At 35.7% G+C, this 22,721-nt stretch overlaps 1 protein-coding gene across 1 annotated transcript in view; it reads left to right on the forward strand.

The window, feature by feature from the left end:
• The first annotated feature begins 1,192 nt into the window (after window positions 1–1,192).
• The window catches only part of mtrex (Mtr4 exosome RNA helicase), a 31,778-nt gene continuing 10,249 nt past the window's right edge, over window positions 1,193–22,721 (forward strand). Inside the window, exons 1-17 of the mRNA XM_087790593.1 lie at window positions 1,193–1,324; window positions 1,911–2,051; window positions 3,438–3,504; window positions 3,576–3,638; window positions 3,702–3,814; window positions 5,301–5,475; window positions 5,546–5,636; window positions 5,720–5,844; window positions 7,203–7,301; window positions 7,433–7,553; window positions 7,624–7,755; window positions 14,446–14,525; window positions 14,872–14,982; window positions 15,886–15,987; window positions 18,602–18,727; window positions 21,539–21,689; window positions 21,751–21,923. Of these exons, the coding sequence (XP_087646719.1) occupies window positions 1,224–1,324; window positions 1,911–2,051; window positions 3,438–3,504; window positions 3,576–3,638; window positions 3,702–3,814; window positions 5,301–5,475; window positions 5,546–5,636; window positions 5,720–5,844; window positions 7,203–7,301; window positions 7,433–7,553; window positions 7,624–7,755; window positions 14,446–14,525; window positions 14,872–14,982; window positions 15,886–15,987; window positions 18,602–18,727; window positions 21,539–21,689; window positions 21,751–21,923 (1,971 nt within the window). The 5' untranslated portion in view covers window positions 1,193–1,223. The remainder of the gene's footprint in view (window positions 1,325–1,910; window positions 2,052–3,437; window positions 3,505–3,575; window positions 3,639–3,701; window positions 3,815–5,300; window positions 5,476–5,545; window positions 5,637–5,719; window positions 5,845–7,202; window positions 7,302–7,432; window positions 7,554–7,623; window positions 7,756–14,445; window positions 14,526–14,871; window positions 14,983–15,885; window positions 15,988–18,601; window positions 18,728–21,538; window positions 21,690–21,750; window positions 21,924–22,721) is intronic.

The following is a 22,721-nucleotide window of genomic DNA, read 5'->3' on the forward strand; positions in this document are numbered from 1 at the left end:
CCAGAGAATCTACTTCTTCGTCTGTCCGTGTTGTGAAGCTACTCTGCTGTGATGATGCACTAGCGCCACCTTCTGGAGTGGCGTGATAGTGAATATATATCGCACCAGGAGCGGGCGTTTCAAGTTCCTCAGGGGCCACTTATTTATGAAGGAGGATAAATTAGTTATGAATAAATAAATGTCAAAATGTATAATTGTTTTTTATAAATAAATGTATAAAAAAGTATAAATAGATGTCCAAAAAAATGTATAAATATGTAAAAAAAAAAATTGTATTAATGTATAAATAAATGTCAAAATTCATAATTTTTAATAAATAAATGTATAAATAGATGTACAAATAAATGTAAACATGTGTAACAACATGTATAAATGTATAAATAAATGTGTGGATAAATATCAATATGTCAAAATAAATTATTATATGTGTATACTATTATTAATACATTTTGACATGTATTTATACATAAGTCATTTCTCGTCCTTCATAGTTATATACTGTGAGTGTTATGAAGGACCGTAAAAGAAAGAAAGGGACAAACAAATTATTAAATATGATGGGGAAACTTAAAAATAAACAAATAAATAAAAGGAAATTCGAAAATAAGCTTTAGTTTTAATTATTTAATTATTATTATTTCATGTTTATATTCTGTAATGCCACCACAACACATTCTGTAATGACTGTATTCATGGGGCCCTCATGTGGTAAAATAATAAATACTTGTAAATATTGAAACACTTATGAAATGTGAGCAACGGTTTTATATTATATTATATCTATTTTAATATTCCTTCTAAATTTAAAATATATATCTTTTTTCGTTTCCTTTTTTGTTCTGATTTGAAAAAAAGTGCTTTAATCATATTTATATGTGTATATTACTGTAATAATCTACGATAGAATAATAATAATGTGATATTATTTAGCTTTATTATATGATGTCATGGCAAATAATTGCTCTTTCCTTTTAACTAATAACTTTTAACTCCTTTTTTTCGTCTGTTCTTTATTTGTCTAAAAAAAACCTTACTACAGCCACGGTATAAAAGTGGCCCCTGAGGAAATTTAATTTCCCATTTATGTTCTAATCGCAATTGAATATATTTTATATAAATTAAATGCCCAAACTCGCAGGTTCGCTTTCTTTTTTCGGACTGGGTCGGATTCCGTAGTTAAGCCACTACCGGTTCCGCCGCGTGTGTTTCTTCCCTCAACAAACATGGCGGACGCTTTCGGAGACGGACTGTTCAGCGTGTTTGACGACGAACAACAAACTACTTCAAACAAAAAACTACCCGTTGTTGCAGCACCAGAACTAAGGTATAAATGGCTAAAAAATATAACGTCAGCCTTTAAAACAATATCGTCTCCATCGCTTCATGTGTTCAGGCGAAGCAGCAGCAGCTACGTTGACATGCCCTCACTTCATTTTCCCTTTTATCTTCTATTCTAACAAGTTTTCATATTAATATGTTGTTTCTTTACCCGTTTTGTGGCACGATTTGTCTTTTTTGTAACGGCAACAGTCTGGTTCACTTGAGGATTTAAATGTAACGGTTACAAAACAAACCTTCGTGGCTTGTATTGGATCCGTTTTAACGGTTAACTGCGATCTAATGACAGTTTTTCTGGTTTTTGTTGTCATTATATGTAATAATATAAAGCTACAGTTCAAGCAGATCTGTCGCTTTTATTCAACACGGAGATGGAAAAGAAAAATCTTGAAAAATAAATGTATATATTACGTTCATACCAAATACTGAGTTGGATATCTACAATGTAAAGTTCAAGTTCTTTTTATTAAAGTAAAGTATGAAACTTAATATTTGTATGTATAAACTTGCAGATTTCTTTCAATGCGGTGGCGTTTAATCATTTTATTAACTTTTTCTTCTATCATTTTCAGCAAATCTGTTGGTAAAAATGGCACCGACAAGGATCCTGCTTCATCTGGAAGATCTAAAAGAGAAGCAGACAGCGATGGAGGAGAAGAGATCGTGTCGGGGAAGAAGCCTCGAAATGAAACCAACTCTGCCAATGAACTCAAGTGAGTAATAAATGCTTTTAAGGTTCCTAAATGCTGCTCGGTTTCTCATAGATGATTACAAGTTCTGAAAAGTTGCTGTAATTATTTTTTACTATTATTCATTTACTCAAATACAAGTAATGCATGGAACTGTGATCTCAAAAAGGGAAATAATTTAGTTAAAATTGTAAGTATTTTAATGGTTATTTACAAAGATCTTTCTAGACCAGGGTCACAAAGTGCTTTGTTGTGTTTTCAGTTTTATCTTGACCTTTAAAGTATATATTTTATTGAATATTGTTTTGATTGTTTAAGCGCTTTGTGACCCTGGTCTGGAAAAGCTCTATATAAATAAAAATCACTTACTTACAGTAAAAAAAACGATACACCGTTAAAATATATACTTTAAAAGATCAAGACAGAGAGGACAAACACAGGAGTCCTAGCACAAATAAGAATGACTTGAGATGTTTCTTGAAGGAGTCAGTAGATCATCAAACACAGATGTTTCTTGAAGGAGTCAGTAGATCATCAAACACAGATGTTTCTTGAAGGAGTCAGTAGATCATCAAACACAGATGTTTCTTGAAGGAGTCAGTAGATCATCAAACACAGATGTTTCTTGAAGGAGTCAGTAGATCATCAAACACAGATGTTTCTTGAAGGAGTTAGTAGATCATCAAACACAGATGTTTCTTGAAAGAGTCAGTAGATCATCAAACACAGAGATGGTTCCAAAGCTTAGGAGCAACAGTCTGGAAGGATTTTTCTCCTCTGGTCCTGAAGCGTGTTCAGGAACCATCAGTAGATTCTGATCCACAGACCTCAGAGCCCGAGCTGGGGTGTAAATCTGGATCAGATCAGTGATGGAAGGTCTGACCATGAATAGATCTGAAAGTAAGAACCTGAATTTTAAATTGATCCTGAAAGAAACTGGCAGCCAGTGAAGAGTTTTAAGGAGAAATGTGAGTTCTTCTACTAGAGCGGCTCAGAATTCTGGCTGCAGAGTTTTGTATGAACTGCAGGCGAGACACTTCCTTCTTGTTAAGACATGAAAATAAACTGTTACAATAGTTTAAACGACACAAACGCATGGATTACAAGCTCCAGATCATGTTGTGACAATTTCCTGAATTTAGAGATTTTTCTCAGTTGAAGGAAACAGTTTTTGGTCAGTTTTCTTCAGTGTTGAACTAGAGACATGTATTTGTCAAATACATCACCCAGGTTTCTCAGGCTCAGTTTGACAGACTGACCTAAGTCACCCAAGTACTGACTCAACCCTGGAACCTTATCATCAGGAGAAATAAACAGAGTTTACATTTTATCAACATATGGCTGCAAAGTGTTTTCAGTTACTGTTTTGATGTCTTCATTATTGTCGCTGACTCTTGCTTTTCTCTTCAGTTTGGCAGAGTTCATGCCTCAAGTGAAAGTGATTCCAGTTGAAACCGTGGAAGGATGTTCCCATGAGGTGATTAAAAGTCTTGCATTTGTATTATATATTTTCAAGTACGTATTCAAGTCCCTTGTCTTCTCCCAAAGGTGGCTCTGCCTTCTGCTGACGAATACAAACCAATGAGGCCACGAGTAGGAAAAGCAGCGAAGGTATTAAAAAAACTCCTTCCTGCTAGTGTTACCATTTACTGTAAACGTTTTTTCGTCTTTCAGGAATATCCATTTATTCTGGATCCGTTCCAGAGAGAAGCCATATTGTGTATCGACAACAACCAGTCGGTGCTCGTGTCTGCGCACACATCTGCCGGCAAGACTGTTTGTGCCGAGTGAGTATGATCTGCATGATCTTGACGCTTTTCTGAAAATAATGTTAAACGGTTAAAATAAAATAGTTCCAAGGATTATTCATTTGGCCGATCTCTGCAGAAAATATTGATGCACTTAAACATTGTGATGTATTTTTCTTTCTTTCACATTATCGATATTCAACAGCACTGTAACCAGTTTAAATTTTGTTTTTTAATTCTTTGGCTTTCAAATCACATTTTTATCGTAATTGTTTAAAATTATTTGATGTTTTCTCTAACAATTAACATGCAAGTATTTGGTGTGTTTGTTCATTTTTGTGTTGCAATTAACCTTCCAGCTGCTAGATGGCAGCAGTCATTCGTTCCTCAGCAGCTAAAGGAGCAATAAAATCCAGCGAGATCCTGGCGTTAACTGGGGACAAGAGGATACAGTGACTACATTAGCTTTTAAAGCTGTTGTTTAGAGATAGTTTTGTTTGAAAACAAATGAAAGCGGTTACGACTTTGTCAAGAGTCATGTGGTCTGTAAATACTGCAACACCAGAGTCAAGTACTGGACAATACTACACGTATATACTTGTTTCTACTCTATCACAACACCAGAGTCAAGTACTGGACAATACTACACGTATATACTTGTTTCTACTCTATCACAACACCAGAGTCAAGTACTGGACAATACTACACGTATATACTTGTTACTACTGTATCACAACACCAGAGTCAAGTACTGGACAATACTACACATATATACTTGTTTCTACTCTATCACAACACCAGAGTCAAGTACTGGACAATACTACACATATATACTTGTTTCTACTCTATCACAACACCAGAGTCAAGTACTGGACAATACTACACGTATATACTTGTTACTACTCTATCACAACACCAGAGTCAAGTACTGGACAATACTACACGTATATACTTGTTACTACTCTATCACAACACCAGAGTCAAGTACTGGACAATACTACACATATATCCTTGTTAATACACTATCACAACACCAGAGTCAAGTACTGGACAATACTACGCATATATACTTGTTAATACACTATCACAACACCAGAGTCAAGTACTGGACAATACTACACATGTATACTTGTTACTACAGTATCACAACACCAGAGTCAAGTACTGGACAATACTACACATGTATACTAGTTACTACACTATCACAACACCAGAGTCAAGTAATGGACAATACTACACATGTATACTTGTTACTACAGGATCACAACACCAGAGTCAAGTACTGGACAATACTACACATGTATACTTGTTACTACAGTATCACAACACCAGAGTCAAGTACTGGACAATACTACAGATGCATCCTTGTTCCTACAGTATTACTATAAACCATAATATATTGTATAGTTTACCCTGTATCGTGATACGTTTCTGCGTATTTTAAATGTTTTAATGGTCTTGATTGATGACTAATGACTCGATCCATCATTTTAAAGCACCTTAAGTCGAATCTCTCTCTCCGCAGATACGCCATCGCTCTGGCCCTGAGAGAGAAGCAGAGGGTGATCTTCACCAGCCCCATCAAAGCTCTGTCCAACCAGAAGTACCGAGAAATGTACGAGGAGTTCCAGGATGTGGGACTAATGACTGGAGACGTCACCATCAACCCCACCGCCTCCTGCCTGGTCATGACCACAGAGGTGACGTTTGTGTTACAAGAACCACCTCTTTTAAAGAATGACTGTCACTAAAGGATGACTTTCGTTTCAGATTCTGAGGAGCATGTTGTATCGAGGGTCTGAGATCATGAGAGAGGTGGGCTGGGTCGTGTTTGATGAGATTCACTACATGAGAGATGCAGGTGAGTTCGATTGGAGCCAATAGGATGTCCAACACTTGTCTTTGATAAAAGGTTTGATTCTGGATCCTTTGTTTTTCATTTAGAACGTGGCGTTGTGTGGGAAGAGACCATCATCCTGCTGCCAGATAATGTGCATTATGTGTTCCTGTCGGCCACCATCCCTAATGCCAAACAGTTCGCCGAGTGGATTTGTCATCTACACAAGCAGGTGAGCGGAAAATGATCCATTAGTAAACACTTTTAAGCACATTAACCTGAGCTGACGAGGGCTTGCGTCGGCTCAGGTGGAGTTTATTAAAGCATATGTTCACGTCCTGCAACAAACGGGCTTCTCGAAAAACTAAATAAAAAAGATTATATCATAGTGTATCAATTTTGCTATGTGTGTGTATATAAACTGTATATCTGATACAAGTATATACATTATATGGCTATTAATAATTCCATTATTCATCAGTATTACTTTTTTCTCTTTTCGCATCAAAAACGTACTTTTCTTGCTATTAGTTAAAGTTACTCGACTGTTGTTTTTTCTTCATTAAACTAATAATGCGTAGATGCTAATGTTTTCATTTCCATCAAAGTATTGAGAGAAGAAAGATACTTCGAACCAATTTTGAGCAGTCTATTTAAAAGTGCTTTGATAATTAATCAAATTATTCAACAAGTAGTATGTTTATTTATCTACGATCATTATCGTCTTTTGTTTTCATAATCGTTACGTGTTCACACAAGATTCCACTCTTCGTTCTCTGTAGTTTCACTTGGTTTTAACATGCAAGTCAATGAGATGGTCGTGGAAACTTTCCCCAATTTTCTGTCGGGACAGAAGGGCGGCTAAAAAACATCTTTAAAAATTATACATTTTAACTCTAGCACTTAAAATACAGAAAAACAGCAACAACTTTATTGACTTCTTGGAAAATATACAATTTAAAAGTCTAAATATTTAGATATATTGATGACAAACATACATGACGAAGCTCTCTCCTCCTCGACCCGTCTTTGTTTTTCCGTCTCTTCTGTCATCGACTTTACTTTTTAACGTAACGTTTATGTCACCAACACGCTTTTCTTGTCGAACCCTGGAGTGAAATATTTTATTTCATTCTGAATTGAATTGCTATAGTTTAATTTGTGTATAAATGAAATGCTGAAATGTAATTCCTGTGTGTATTCTAGAAGTAGAAGTGACCCCAACAGTAACTTTAAGCGCTTTTGTTTGCTGGTGAAACAAAAATATTTATTCCTAGATCTGATAAGGAAGTATATCAGTGCATTCAGAATATTCAACAGTTGAATTTAACATTTCAAATCAAAGTTTTGACATTTTTTTATTAACATATTTGATTATTTTAAATTCAATTTAAAAAAATATTAAACAAATTCAACCTTTGAATGTTAAAACTTTTGAATTAAATTGTTCTAAATAAAATGTTAAACGCTTTAAAAACATTTCACTAAAAGAAAAGCAAAGTTTCAACATTTTAAATGTTGAATTAAAGCTGACCTGACGGCTTGAAATTATTTTTTAAATTATTTAACTTTCTCTCCGTTTACCTGCAGCCCTGTCACGTCGTCTACACTGACTACCGTCCCACGCCGCTGCAGCACTACATTTTCCCAGCAGGTGGCGATGGACTCCACCTAGTGGTCGATGAGAACGTAAGTAGTCCTTCTGAAGTGGTTTAAACACATTAGTTTACAGTCGAATTTTTAAATCCATTAAAACCAACAAGATACGAGTTATCATAACAATTACAAACATCATAAAGTTAATGTTCCTCATGTCTCAGGGCGACTTCAGGGAGGACAACTTCAACACGGCCATGCAGGTCCTCAGAGACGCCGGGGACTCTGGAGGGGCCAACAGTGGCGGGAAGTGGAACCAGAAGGGGAGGAAAGGAGGAACTAAAGGTGCAACTTGAAAGGATTGAATGAAGTCCGATCAAAGGGTTTTTAAAAAACCAAGGTTTTTTTTCTCCAGGTCCGTCCAGCGTTTTCAAGATAGTCAAGATGATCATGGAGAGGAACTTCCAGCCGGTCATCATCTTCAGCTTCAGCAAGAAGGAGTGCGAGGCCTACGCGCTCCAGGTGTCCAAGCTGGACTTCAACACTGGTGAGTCTTTCTCTGCTGCAGCGAGACATGTTACCCTTGGCTCGTCCTCCTCGTAGTCGCAGGATAAATGATGGTAAATGTTTTCACAGCACAATTAGGAAAAATCACTGTTTGCTCAGACAGATGGTGAATTGTGCGAAGATTTATAAGGAATAGTTGCACCTTGTGTTAGTCGATCGTTTCATTTATTGGCCTCGGTTGGTCCGTGACCTTTGACATTTTTAGTCTTGATCCTATACAAGGGAAAACATTTGTTTCATCATTTGAATTTGACCAAAGCAGATTTAATTTTGGTGGTTTGTTAAACATATTTCTCACGGGTTCTGTTTTAAATGTATTTTGGTACTACCGTACAAGGCCCAGCAATGTCTGAGGACGAGAGGATAGAGTGAGTCCAGCAGCTTTTAAAGCTGATGTTTGGACATATTTTGGTTTGAAAACAAATGAAAGTAGTTACGACTTCGTCAAGAGTGATGTGGTCTGTAAATACTACAACACCAGAGTCAAGTACTGGACAATAATACACATATATACTTGTTACTACACTATCACAACACCAGAGTCAAGTACTGGACAATACTACACATATATTCTTGTTACTACACTATCACAACACCAGAGTCAAGTACTGGACAATACTACACATATATACTTGTTACTACACTATCACAACACCAGAGTCAAGTACTGGACAATAATACACATATATACTTGTTACTACACTATCACAACACCAGAGTCAAGTACTGGACAATACTACACATATATTCTTGTTACTACACTATCACAACACCAGAGTCAAGTACTGGACAATACTACACATATATTCTTGTTACTACACTATCACAACACCAGAGTCAAGTACTGGACAATACTACACATATATTCTTGTTACTACACTATCACAACACCAGAGTAAAGTACTGGACAATACTACACATATATACTTGTTACTACACAATCACAACACCAGAGTCAAGTACTGGACAATACTACACATATATACTTGTTACTACACTATCACAACACCAGAGTCAAGTACTCGACAATACTACACATATATACTTGTTACTACACTATCACAACACCAGAGTCAAGTACTCGACAATACTACGCATATATACTTGTTACTACAGTATCACAACACCAGAGTCAAGTACTGGACAATACTACACATATATACTTGTTACTACAGTATCACAACACCAGAGTCAAGTACTCGACAATACTACACATATATACTTGTGACTACACTATCACAACACCAGAGTATAATACTTGACAATACTACACATATATACTTGTTACTACACTATCACAACACCAGAGTCAAGTACTGGGCAATACTACACATATATACTTGTTACTACACTATCACTTTATATCTATATATATCTATATATATATATAGATATATATAGATATATATGCAGTGGTAGCCTAAGAAGGAGTTTTAAATGTGTGTATTGGCAAGTATATATATATATATATATATATATATACTTGCCAATACACACATCATCATAATATATATATATACTTGCCAATACACACATTTAAAACTCCTTCCTCTTAGGCTACCACTGCATATTATGATGAAATGAGATGAATTGAATGACAAATGAATGGATTTAAATAAAATATCATTAAGATATACTTATTTAACTTTTGAAGTATCTAAAAAACATGCCACAAGAATCCGAACAATATAACAAACGAGCATAAATAAAAAACATATGAAAGTGACATTTTTAATACAAGCAATAAAGGGGAAAAAACACAGTGAAAGACACGATGTCTCCTTCCTCTTTTGACTCAGCAAGTGTTTCTTTTTGAGTTGCAGTGTCTGCCATTTAAAAATAACATTCTATTAAGTCGTCTAAATTAAATTAAAAACAATCGTTTAACCCTATTTCGAACTCCTCATTAAAAACTGGTCCTTAAAAAGTGCTACAGCGAGATGAGTCGACGCAGATAATTGGTTTCATTCGTCAAGAGGATTGTGAAACCATCCAGATGTGGTCCAGTCACAACACACTCAGAACGTGTCCAGGGCCAAATGCAACTCGGATCTCGGTTCTAACTGAGTGTTTACTGATCAGTGGTCAGCCAAGGTCCGTTTGAACATTCATATGCAATTGAGTTTTGTTTAATTTGAGTCGGCCGGAGCGAGTCCCTGCCAACGAAAACTCACCAAATGAAGCGAACGAACACCATGATTATAATAAACGGTAGAAAAATATATAAATTTATCAGAGCTCGACTAATCCCGGTAAACGATCTCTCAATATTTGTTTTCGCTTAATTCCAGTGACCATCGAGTTCAATTTTGAAGCTGCAGAATCTGAGTTATTACGTTTATTTGTTCCATTGTTCCCAGAAGTAAGTATTAAAGCAGCGACTCGATCTGCTGCACATTCCTCTTTCTGTGAATACCTCACTTTTTCTCGGAGACTGAAATTCCTCAAACCGAAGGTAATCCTCCCCCTTCTTTGCAGGAACATCTCTTCCATCCGTAGTAAATTAAAAAAGAAAAAATGAAATTTCAGATCCTTTTCTGTTCTAATGAAAAGTGCAAAGAAAGACCAGAATGCTTGGCTCTCGCACTGCAGTCTAAATATGGTGATCATGAAGTAGTTTTTACTGGCCTCGGTGGATCTAAAGCGGCACGTTTTCCGTCCATGAACCACAACTCAAGACCACTGTGAGGGATTTGCTGCTGAAAACTACGTTAATTCCCAACAATAATACGTGGTTTTCTCTCTTGTTTTATTTAGTTTTGCTGCTTGTTAATTGTTTCTGATCCTGTTTCTTAGTTTTCAGCAAATCTGAGGTTCTGTGTTCAATTGGGCTGTGAAGCTTGAGATGGACTTATTATGATACAAAGCCTCCTGTATGATACTTTGCAATATATAGTGGTACTGTAGGATCAAGGATATAGTTGTAGTATTGTCCAATACTTGACTCTGGTGTTGTGATAGTCTAGTAACAAGTATATATGTGTAGTATTGTCCAGTACTTGACTCTGGTGTTTTGATACTGTAGTAACAAGTATATATGTGTAGTATTGTCCAGTACTTGACTCTGGTGTTGTGATACTGTAGTAACAAGTATATGTGTAGTATTGTCCAGTACTTGACTCTGGTGTTGTGATAGTGTACTAACAAGTATATATGTGTAGTATTGTCCAGTACTTGACTCTGGTGTTGTGATAGTGTACTAACAAGTATATATGTGTAGTATTGTCCAGTACTTGACTCTGGTGTTGTGATAGTGTAGTAACAAGTATATATGTGTAGTATTGTCCAGTACTTGACTCTGGTGTTGTAGTATTTACAGACCACATGACTCTTGACGAAGTCGTAACTGCTTTCATTTGTTTTCAAACCAAAATATGTTCAAACATCAGCTTTAAAAGCTGCTGGAGTCACTGTATCCTCTCGTCCTCAGTCATCAGTGGGATTTCGCAAGATTTTCATTGTGACAAAATTTGTGTTGCAGGTTACGGCAAAAAAAAAGTTTTAAGAACAGTTTTTTTAAATCGACTAAATTCGACTTCCTTTACAAGATCCAAAATCTATACATTTGATTCTGGATCTGCTCTTGAGTCATGAAATGTCTTAACTGTGTTACATAAGTTCTACTTCATGGATGCTCTGCCCTCTACTCATGGGTTAGAAATAAGTGCTGTTGAATATCGATGCAGTGTCGTGAAAAAGAATATTGCCATATTTAATATCAATATTTCCTTACAACCCTAGTGTGTCTATAAGTTCTTTGTGATGGAGACGTGAGCTTTCCAGGGTGTCCCTCCTCCCTTTGCCTCAGGCCTTTGTTGTTGGGAAATCCTGCGAAGGGAACAATTAAAATATAAAATGTAATCTAGTTCAAATGTATTAAATTGATTTACCAGTTAAGTGAAAAAACTCTTTCCTGATATTAATTTGCTAGAGTTGTTTCCCTTTTTTAAAGAAAGGTAATTGATTTATGACAAGATAAGCAGAGTAAACGTGTACTTTAGGGCCACATGGTGTCGGTACATAATGTGAGAGCTTGTTATTATTTGACCAACATGTGTCTATCATCGAGTAAACATAACGTATGATCAGGACCTTTATTTGTAAGACTTTAAACTGACCCAACAAGTATTTGCTCTGGTGCAGGAGATCAGTTTTTTTTTTTATTGTGAAACTTTTACATTTAGGCATTATATCACGGATGGATCTTCACATAAAGATGGAAAAGATATAGTTTTCACTCAATTTCACGAATTTAAAGTTTTATTTTTGTAGTAAACTTTATTGAAACAAGCCTCTTGAATGTGTCAAGAGAAACAGACTCATGTTACTTCAGAGCAAATTCTGTCCTTTTTCAAAACAAAACACATTTCAGACAGTACTAATAAAATATACTAATCAATTAAAAGAAAGTATATAATTATTAGTGGTACGTATTGGGTGGACTCTGGCGATACGATACATAATCACAATATGCTGAGATATATATATATATATATATATATATATATATATAAATAAATATAGTGTTACTGTAGGAACAAGGATGTATTTGTAGTACAAACTCTTTTCTGATATTAATTTGCTAGAGTTGTTTCCCTTTGTTAATTGAAGGTAATTATGAAAAGATAAGCAGAGTAAACATGTACTTTAGGGCAACATTGGCCACATGGTGTCGGTACATAATGTGAGAGCTTGTTATTATTTGACCAACATGTGTCTATCATCGAGTAAACATAACGTATGATCAGGACCTTTATTTGTACCAGTTTAAACTGACCCACCTTGAGCCTCTTGAACGTGTCAAGAGAAACACACTAATGTTACTTCAGAGCAAATGCTATCCTTTTTCAAAACAAAACACATTTCAGACAATACTAATTAAATCTAATCAATTAAAAGAAAATATATAATTATTAGTGGTACGTATTGGCACGACTCCGGCGATACGATGCATAATCACAATATGCTGCTATATATATATATATATATATATATATATATATTATATATAAAACCACATGACTCTTGACAAAGTCGTAACTGTATCCTCTCGTCCTCAGTCATCTCCTTGATTGCGCAGGGTTTACTTGTTCCTCTACTGGCAGAGGATGTATTGACTGTTTAATTGCAACACAAAAATTAACAAACCCCATGAATGAATTTGCATGTTAATTGTAAATAAAAATATAATAATTCATTTTAAACGCATTAATTACACTGTAATACCATAAAATAACTATGGGGAAAAGTGAAAGCGTGTGTATTTATTTATTTAATTGGTGCAGTTTCATGGAAAAATAAAATGATCGAAGAAAGTCAACAAATATAATAGATTTAATTTCTTTTCTCTACCTTCATTGGGCACAAACTCACGGAATGTCGACTCTCCCCAGGCTCGGGTGTGACCCACACATTGAATTAACCGTTTAAAAGTCTTTATTTTGTTAGATTACAACTGAGCAGGAACAACATTCCGAGTGAGCGCGATACTTCCTCCTGGAGAGATTGTTTATGAAAGATTCCGGATAAGAAGGCCAGACAGAATGTGTGAAGGATTATGGATGGAATCTGGTAAAGATAGTCGTAGAAAAATGGAGAGAAGGATGCGGAGGAATGATTTTCTTATTTAACACATCACCTGTTTTATATCACGCACATGTTCGACAAAATAAACAAACTATTTAGTGAGATCATTGCATCGCTGCCTCCCTTAATATCTGATTAGTGGATAAGATTTGCAAGTATATCAGTGACATTAGAATATTTAATGTTGAATTCAACATTTTAAATATTGAAACTTAGATTTTCTTTTGTTGCTAGTTTTTTTCTAATTTATTTTGAGCATTTCTATATTTAAAGGTTCGATTTCTATGATTTTAATAGTTAAATAAAAAACAAAACATTTAGTGCCTTTTAAATGAATTTTTTTGTTCAGTTTTCTTTTATTCTAATTCCAATAAAAACACATAGTCAAGTGCAGTACAACAAATCACAACAGTTCTACTTCCACTAATAATCTTTTCAATTGAAATGTTGTTGGTTTTTAAAAATATATATATATATATTATTGAATTTAATAATCTGTATATTGAATATGGAATGTGTTTATTTTTGAATAATTCAACTTTCAAAATTATTATTAAATGTTGTTATTTACACATGTAGTTTGATATCCAGATTTCATGATTTAAAAATATATCTTTTAAAAGAAAAACATATTATTCATTTGTAGTCTTTTAAATTCAATATAAGAAATGTTGCTATTATAGTTTAATTTAAAAGGCTACTATTTAAAAATAGTAATAATATATTACATTTAGAAAATGTATTTTGGAATTATAATATTAAATTGAATTTATTTGTTTGATTACAACGTCTTTAATTAAATTTATTTGAGAATAGAAAATTCAACCTTTCAATTATTCAATAGAAAATGCTTTAAAATAACATTTCAATAGAAAAAGGTTGAATTAAACCATTCAATATTCTAATGACACAGATGTACTTCTACTTGTATATAAAAGAACATCTGCTTCATGTTATGTGCAGGTTGTGCGCTGTTGTGATGTGTTTTTACTGCTGTCGAGTGTGTGTTTAATGTAACCATAACAGAGGATCCGCTCGGATATAAACAATCGAGTTCATTAATGATTTTTTTGTTTTTCAATAGACGACGAGAAGCGTCTGGTGGAAGAAGTTTTCAACAACGCCGTGGACTGTCTCTCTGACGACGACAAAAAACTTCCACAGGTGAGATTCACGGTCTTGATAACATTTCTACTAACTGGTGGTTGTGTCTATTTTCTTGTTTCCTGAGAAGAATTCCTGTCTCATGAAAAACCCTTCATCTCACACAAATATTGCAGTAATCCGAAAAGTGTCAGTTAGCGGTCGCGGTTATCCAAAGCCACTTATAGTGGATCAACATGTAGCACTTAAGCACCTTGCTCAAGGGTCCACGCCTGGATTCTGTTGCCCAACCTTTCGCTTCGTAGTCACTGTTGCCAGAGAGTCGTGGCAGCTACTAGAGCTGAGCTAAAACATGTGTGAGTGTGTGTGTGTCGCACCGTGATCTCACCAGAAGTGTCGTCTGCAGGTCGAACACGTGCTTCCTCTGTTGAAGAGAGGGATAGGAATCCATCATGGAGGTCTGCTGCCCATCCTGAAGGAAACCATAGAAATCCTGTTCTCTGAAGGTCTGCTGAAGGTGAGGAAGTCCTGCCTGAAGGTCCTGAAATGGCAACTATTTTGAGGTCATAGTTCACCCAAAATTCAAACTCCTCACTCATTTTCTACTCGGCCTCGTGTCGTCCACGAGTTGAGGTTATTTTCAAGAGTAATCTGTTACTTTTTGAGAGTGATGGGAAGAAGTGTCTGTTCGTGTTACTGTCACGAATGGAGCATATGTGCAGCATGTTAGCATTTTAGCATTTGCTACAAAACAAGCTTAAAATATAGAATTATTTAGTTATTTCTGAAAACTATTTCTTATGTGGAGGCTTAAATACAAGAGGGATGTTACAGATGAGCATTATCAAGGTATTTGGATGTTTTTAAACGATAAAAAGTGTCTTTTTGGACGAAGAAATTGAGTACTGTTAGCAACGGTGACATGAACATTCCCTTAGTCGACATCAGAACGAGTAGAAAATTAGTTACATTTTAACATTGTTAATCCATTTTCTTTCATTTAAAGTGTCACTATACGGCCAAAAAACTAATAAAGTATCTTGAAATGTGACAAAACACTTGTTAATGGACATTCTACAGTCTATATACAAAATAAAAGGTAATTTAAAAACCTGAATGTGTATGTTTGTATAATGAGTACCTTAAAAAATATTTTGAGATGCTAAAAAGTAGAGCTGGACTAATGAAGCTTCATGAAACGGTGTCATGTTGTTCAGAGGTCAGTAGGTGGCGCCATCAGTTTAAAATGTTTCATTAGAACAGTTGTTCAACACAAAAGAAAAATAATGCAGGGACGCCATCTAGTGGACTCTGAAAATAATGACACTGCTTCACGAAGCTTAAAAAAAGAGCCACTATTGGCCCTTGAGCCGTACTTTGGAGCAGAAGAAGAATGTTTCAAGTCTTTGTCTCTCCTCAGGCGTTGTTCGCCACAGAGACGTTCGCCATGGGCATCAACATGCCGGCCCGCACCGTCCTCTTCACCAGCGCTCGCAAGTTCGACGGCAAGAATCACCGCTTTGTAAGTATTTGCACTCCGTGTTATCACAACATGTATAAAACACACCACCTGTTTAGTTGGTTTCAATCATTTTGGGCTTCATAGCACTCTTGTCCAATGAATGAGATGCAACAGTTGAAACACGTCGCTCAGTATGCTGGCTGCTGATTGGCTTGTTTAAAGAAGTTGTTTTTTTTAGCATCGTGTCTGGTTAAGTTCACATCCACTTGTTGTTTAGTTTCAAAATCTGTTTTATCAAGCTGTATTCAAGGAAATGTTATTTTAAAACTTAAATTGAGATGGTATTATGAATATGAACTACATTAAATATTTATTACCGGTGTTTTAATTTAATTAACATTTCTCTACATACTGTGTATATATATATATATATATATATATATATATCGCTATCGCTAAATGTGTCTATAAATGACAATGATTTATTTCAAACTTAAAATCGGTGCTTAAGTTTCCAACAAAACGTCCTGCTTTCCTGTTGGAATTATTATAAACGTTTTAAAATACTCCTTCAATCTAAGTATCTTCCGTGATTCTGTCTCACCAGTGTTTTTGTTTTAGACAAAAATTCAAGATGAATAATATACATAAAAAGAAAAAGTCCCAACACTATCCCTGTAAAAGCTTGAAAAGAAAACATGGAAAACAATTATAATAATAAATTATATACAAGTATATCAAACAAATATGTTCATATATACAAACATTCTTAGTGAATCAAGTTGGCGATACATAAATAGAAGCCAAACATATAGTTGAATTGATGCAATTAATAGAGCAAATGAAAATAAACAATTTAGTTACATAATAAAAGATTATAATGTTCCGTACATATGACGTTCAAATGATTCAATTTTATATAAAGTCTCTTATCATAACAAAGTTATCTCAAGAAACTTTACAGTTGAAGTAAAACTATAGTGAAGAAAGGAAAAACGGATCCAGCAACTCAATAATGAGTAAAGCACAGTGTGGCGTTGGCGAGGAAAGCAGAAACCTCGGGCAGAACCAGACTCATTGTTGACACCCTACTACTGTGACGTGCTGGGAGGAAGGATGGAGGGGTAGACAGATGGACGGATAGAAGAGTGAGGGAGGATACAGTGAGAGAAAAGAGGAGAGAAAATAACTGTTAGTGGTGTCGATGAAGGCTTCGGATCCTTGACACGCTTCATAAAAGGTTCCATCAAGACTGTGTTTGAGTTTCTCCGTCAGCAGTGACTTGGGTCGAGTTCACAGTCGCCTCGAGACGATGCTGCACCGATCATGAGTCGACGAGGAAATAAATAAACGTCCTCGTGCTGTTGATGTCAGCGAGTGCACAGGATAATCGCAAGAGGCCTCAAGAAGGTTCTTTAAAGAATGATGGCGTTGACCTTGTGTCGTCTGCAGCCTTTATATGGCCTGAAAACGCGGCGGCGTCTTCGCCACGTAAACAGCCACGCGTTGTTTATCCCACGAGGAGCTGCTGTCGCAGGCCGGAGAGTTTCATCTTCACTCACAACAAAGAGTCCCGAGCAGACGTCTCACAGTTTCCAAAGAAACATCTGGTGCCGCCGGTGTTGCCAAAAATCCACGCAGGCACTGAAACAGACACAAACACACACACATATACACACACACACACACACACACACACACACACACACACACACACACACACACACACACACACACACACACACACACACACGTCTCATTCCTTAACCGAGTTGCTTTTCGAATCAAGGGCGATCACATGGCGTTCCTATTCCAAACACCAGATCGCTCCAGGACCAGATGAACTGTCCTGCTTTATCCACGGGTCCCGCCAGAGGTCAATATGTGGAATCTAATCAGAGACATGTGCTTCCGTGGAAAATTGAATTTGAGAGCTTTTGGTGAAGCCGGTTTGGTTCTGCAGCCGTGTGGAGAATTTCTAATTGTTGTTGAAGTGTTTTATAACTTTAAGTGCTTGATATGGAGGCGTATCAATGTCATCGGAATATTGAAGGATTTAATTTAAGATTTTAGATGTTGAAACTTTGAGTTTACTTTAGAAATCATGTTTTTTAAAGCATTTAATTATTAATTTGAGTATTTGAATTCAATAATATATTCATTGAATGGTTGAATTTGTTAAAATCATTTTTTTTTACTTTTATACAAATATTTCTATTATTCAAAGGTATATTTTCTAAACATTATATTTCTATATTCGTAGCCTTTTAAATTTAAAAAATGTGTAAATGTTGGTATAGTAGTGTCGCCATACCTGAACATAATATTATACCAACATTTATATATTGAATTCAAAAGACTACTCAATAAAAGATAATTAAATGTATAAAATTGCAATTATAATAATGAACTTTATGTGAATAAAATGATCATATTTTCTTTCAAATTTATTATAATTTTTTTTAACAATTGTATATCTTTTTTAAAAATCACCCTTCAATATTAAAATAGTTTTATTCTTAATTATTAATCCCAAAAAACATCAGTTTTTACATTCAAAATTACCCATTAAAAATTCTTATGACACTGATATGATACCAAACTGTCGCTTCCTTTTTCGTCCATTGACGCCTTCATCCGACCAATCATGTCCTCTCGTCCTCTTCCCCTCAAGATAACGTCCGGTGAATACATCCAAATGTCTGGACGAGCAGGAAGGAGAGGAATGGACGAAAGAGGGATCGTTATCTTCATGGTGGATGAGAAAATGAGTCCGGCTATTGGGAAACAGCTTCTGAAGGTATTTGTCGGTTGCGCAATCGTACTTTGTTGACGAGAGTTTAATCATCAGAACGTGCAAATCAAACGTTGAAACTGGGAGGAAAAACATTTCCTGCTGTAGTAAATATTCAGTGTCAGGTTTGGAGAAGCAGCAGCAAGACCTTCATTCTTAATTTCTTTTCTTTTCATTGTGAAATGTACATCAAAAACTCTTTGTTTTCCTTTTCTCCCTCAAAATAACCAACGACAAAAAACACATCAAAGCAAAAAAGAGACAATAAGCAACCAATTGTGTGATTTGAAAAAAAAAATGCAGTTCATGAGAATAATAATTTGAAGGTTAGTAAGTAAATGTTATTTGTAAAGATCTTTCCAGACCAGGGTCACAAAGCGCTTGAACAATCAAAAACAATACACGGTTAAAATATATACTTTAAAAGATCAAGATACATAAGACAAACACAGCAGCAACAAGAAAGTTAAGCTCAAAAAAAGTGTCTTGAGATGTTTCTTGAAGGAGTCAGTAGATCATCAAACACAGATGTTTCTTGAAGGAGTCAGTAGATCATCAAACACAGATGTTTCTTGAAGGAGTCAGTAGATCATCAAACACAGATGTTTCTTGAAGGAGTCAGTAGATCATCAAACACAGATGTTTCTTAAAGGAGTCAGTAGATCATCAAACACAGATGTTTCTTGAAGGAGTCAGTAGATCATCAAACACAGATGTTTCTTGAAGGAGTCAGTAGATCATCAAACACAGATGTTTCTTGAAGGAGTCAGTAGATCATCAAACACAGATGTTTCTTGAAGGAGTCAGTAGATCATCAAACACGGAGATGTTTCTTGAAGGAGTCAGTAGATCATCAAACACAGATGTTTCTTGAAGGAGTCAGTAGATCATCAAACACAGATGTTTCTTGAAGGAGTCAGTAGATCATCAAACACAGATGTTTCTTGAAGGAGTCAGTAGATCATCAAACACAGAGATGGTTCCAAAGCTTAGGAGCAACAGTCTGGAAGGATTTCTCTCCTCTGGTCCTGAAGTTCAGGAACCATCAGTAGATTCTGATCCACAGACCTCAGAGCCCGAGCTGGGGTGTAAGTCTGGATCAGATCACTGATGGAAGGTCTGACCATGAATAGATCTGAAAGTAAGAACCAGAATTTTAAAATGATCCTGAAAGAAACTGGCAGCCAGTGAAGAGTTTGAAGGAGAAATGTGAGTTCTTCTACTAGAGCGGCTCAGAATTCTGGCTGCAGAGTTTAGTATTATGTGAAGGTATGTATGCAGTGAGAGCAGGAAACTCGAGAGACTTTACTGCAATAAATATGATGAATGAAGATTCATCCACAGTCTGACACATAAAAATAATAATTTGAAAAGAATCAATGACCCAGAACCCAAATATAATCACAGCATATAAATGCAAACAGTAATTAAGTAACTAATATGTGTCAATATTTACAGTGATATTGAGGGAATAATATTTGCCTCTTATAAAAGGTGCTTGTCTTTCCTCTTGTAGCATATTTAATTTTCTCTGTTTCATTCGCTACTTTAACCATTCATTCATGAATTGAGATGGAAAGCGTCCATTAGCTGTAATCAGTCGACACAGAGGAATTAACAATATTGTTCTCTTCTGACATCAATCCTCCTCTGAGCGCTGCCTAATAAATGTCTTGTTGAATAATTGATTTGTAGGAAACCACTTAATGGAACTAAAACCTTGTCTTTTTCAAGCCTCTGTTAGACGAACAAATCGCTCTTTATAAACGATGAATGGATCCCGTTTTAAAGAACGTTTTTTATCTTTCGAAACTCGACATTGAGTGAAACTCAATCATGTTTTTGTGGCATCAACACATGAGACGAGGTCACGTGTTGATGCTAATGTTATAGCTCCCTTATTATTTATAATAACTTAAGTATATACTTTAAATGGAACGATGGGAATTATAAAGTTTGAAGCTTAAATTGAACATCAATGGAGGTATATTTGTGATTTATTACAGTAATTGAATCAACTTAATTTTTTAATCTCTTCTTTTCCACTGCTGTTTGCTAGTTTTTGCAAAAAATAATTTGTGTTTTCTTGTGATGTTGTTGGTCTATAGTGGTCGGGGGGGACACACAAAACCTCCTTTTCAAACTTCACATTTAGATAAACAAATCCCCAAATTAAATGTCATGTTCCTTCATAAATGTATGGTTAACAAAATCTTACTTCAGTCATTTGATCTTTAATTATTGTACATTATATTCAGAGAAGCTTTATTTAAGGCAGTTAAAATGGAATATTTCATTGCTGTCAGAATATTTAATGGTTAAATTTTACCTTTAAGAATTTGAAACTTGCATTTTTTGTTGTTGTTTAAGCTTTGAATTATAATTTTATTTAGTAAAAAGGTTGTAATACTTGATATTAAGAGGTTGAATTTATTTTTTCTTTTATAATTAAACATTTTCAATCAAAATATTCTATAATGCCAACATTTTAAAATGGTATTAAAAGGCAATGAATTAAAAAAAAATCTATGGAATTTAGAACATTTATTTTTGAATTATTGAAGTTAAAATATCAAACTCACAAACACACTGTGCATTCATTTAAAAATAAATAAAATTAATAATAATTATTCAAAAATAAACTTTCTAATATACAAATAATGAATTAAATCCTTTTCCCCAAAAATGTAATGCTTGTAAAAATCCTGTCAATAATAAATTAAAATATTTAATAATCATGACGACTGATAAATTCCATTAAATGAGTTGAACGTGTCCCGTGTCGATCTAGTTAATTGACCTGTTGACCTCCTGCAGGGCTCTGCTGACCCCCTCAACAGTGCTTTCCATCTGACCTACAACATGGTCCTGAACCTCCTGCGCGTGGAGGACATCAACCCCGAGTACATGCTGGAGAAATCCTTCTACCAGTTCCAGCACTACCGCGCTCTGCCTGGAGTGGTGGAGAGTAAGTGTTTGGGTTCGGATCCTCCTTCTGATCCGACACTCATGGGTTTATTTCTCCGCAGAAATCGAGAAGCTGGAGCTGCAGTACAACTCCATCGTCATCCCCAACGAGGACAGCGTCGTCACGTACTTCAAGATCCGACAGCAGCTGGCCAAGCTGGGCAAAGAGATCCAAGAGTTCATCCACAAACCCAAGTACTGCCTGCCCTTCCTGCAGCCCGGGCGACTGGTCAAGGTCAGTCCTCCATTGTTTGCCGGTTCAGGTTTCATCGACACACGAGACTCGGACGATACGCGACACCGACGGCTGATGGTCATGAGAGTCGCTCCACCGGTCCAGGACTCGTGAGATCAGTGCTGCGTCTCAAATCGCGTACTTGCGTACTCAAAGTTAGTATTTTTAGTGCATAAGTGCGCCTCAATTCTTAGTATGTAAATGTAGTGCACCATACACACTCAATTGTCACTAAAACGCCCACAAAACTGAGTATGGATCGATGGACACTTTCTACACTAAACGGCTCCATCTTAGTGACGTTGTAAACAGAAGTTACTTCATATATACAGTATATATTCATATACTTACAGGTGTATTTTCCGCAGCAGTAGAAGGATGACGCGTCTTCAGTGCAGATACCAGCTTAAATATCTTGCGAATATTTCGATTCTCATATTTTTCTTCATTTCTTTTTCCAAACTTGCAAAACGTGCTGCCAGCAGGTGGCGATAGTGTTCCTACAGCTGGTTGAAACCATCGTTAAATAGTAGTAGAAGAAGAAGCTGTCGCGTCATTTCCTGTTAGTGTGTAGCAGCAGAGTTTGATTTTAGACGTACTATCTGTGGAGGATTAGTTACTAGTTAGTACGTACACTATCCTGATGCATACTTACTTCTAGTATACTAAGAGAAGTATACGATTTGAGACACAGCACACGTCTGGGGATTAAATTCCACTCTGACCGTGAGACCTGTCAGTCATGGACTTGTGGCCCCGCCCCCTCACTGATTTTGTTTTTGAATTTGGGATACGACT

Source organism: Callionymus lyra, chromosome 5 (assembly GCF_982586985.1).
Source record: "Callionymus lyra chromosome 5, fCalLyr1.hap1.1, whole genome shotgun sequence".
In the NCBI taxonomy this organism is placed as follows: Eukaryota; Metazoa; Chordata; class Actinopteri; order Syngnathiformes; family Callionymidae; genus Callionymus; species Callionymus lyra.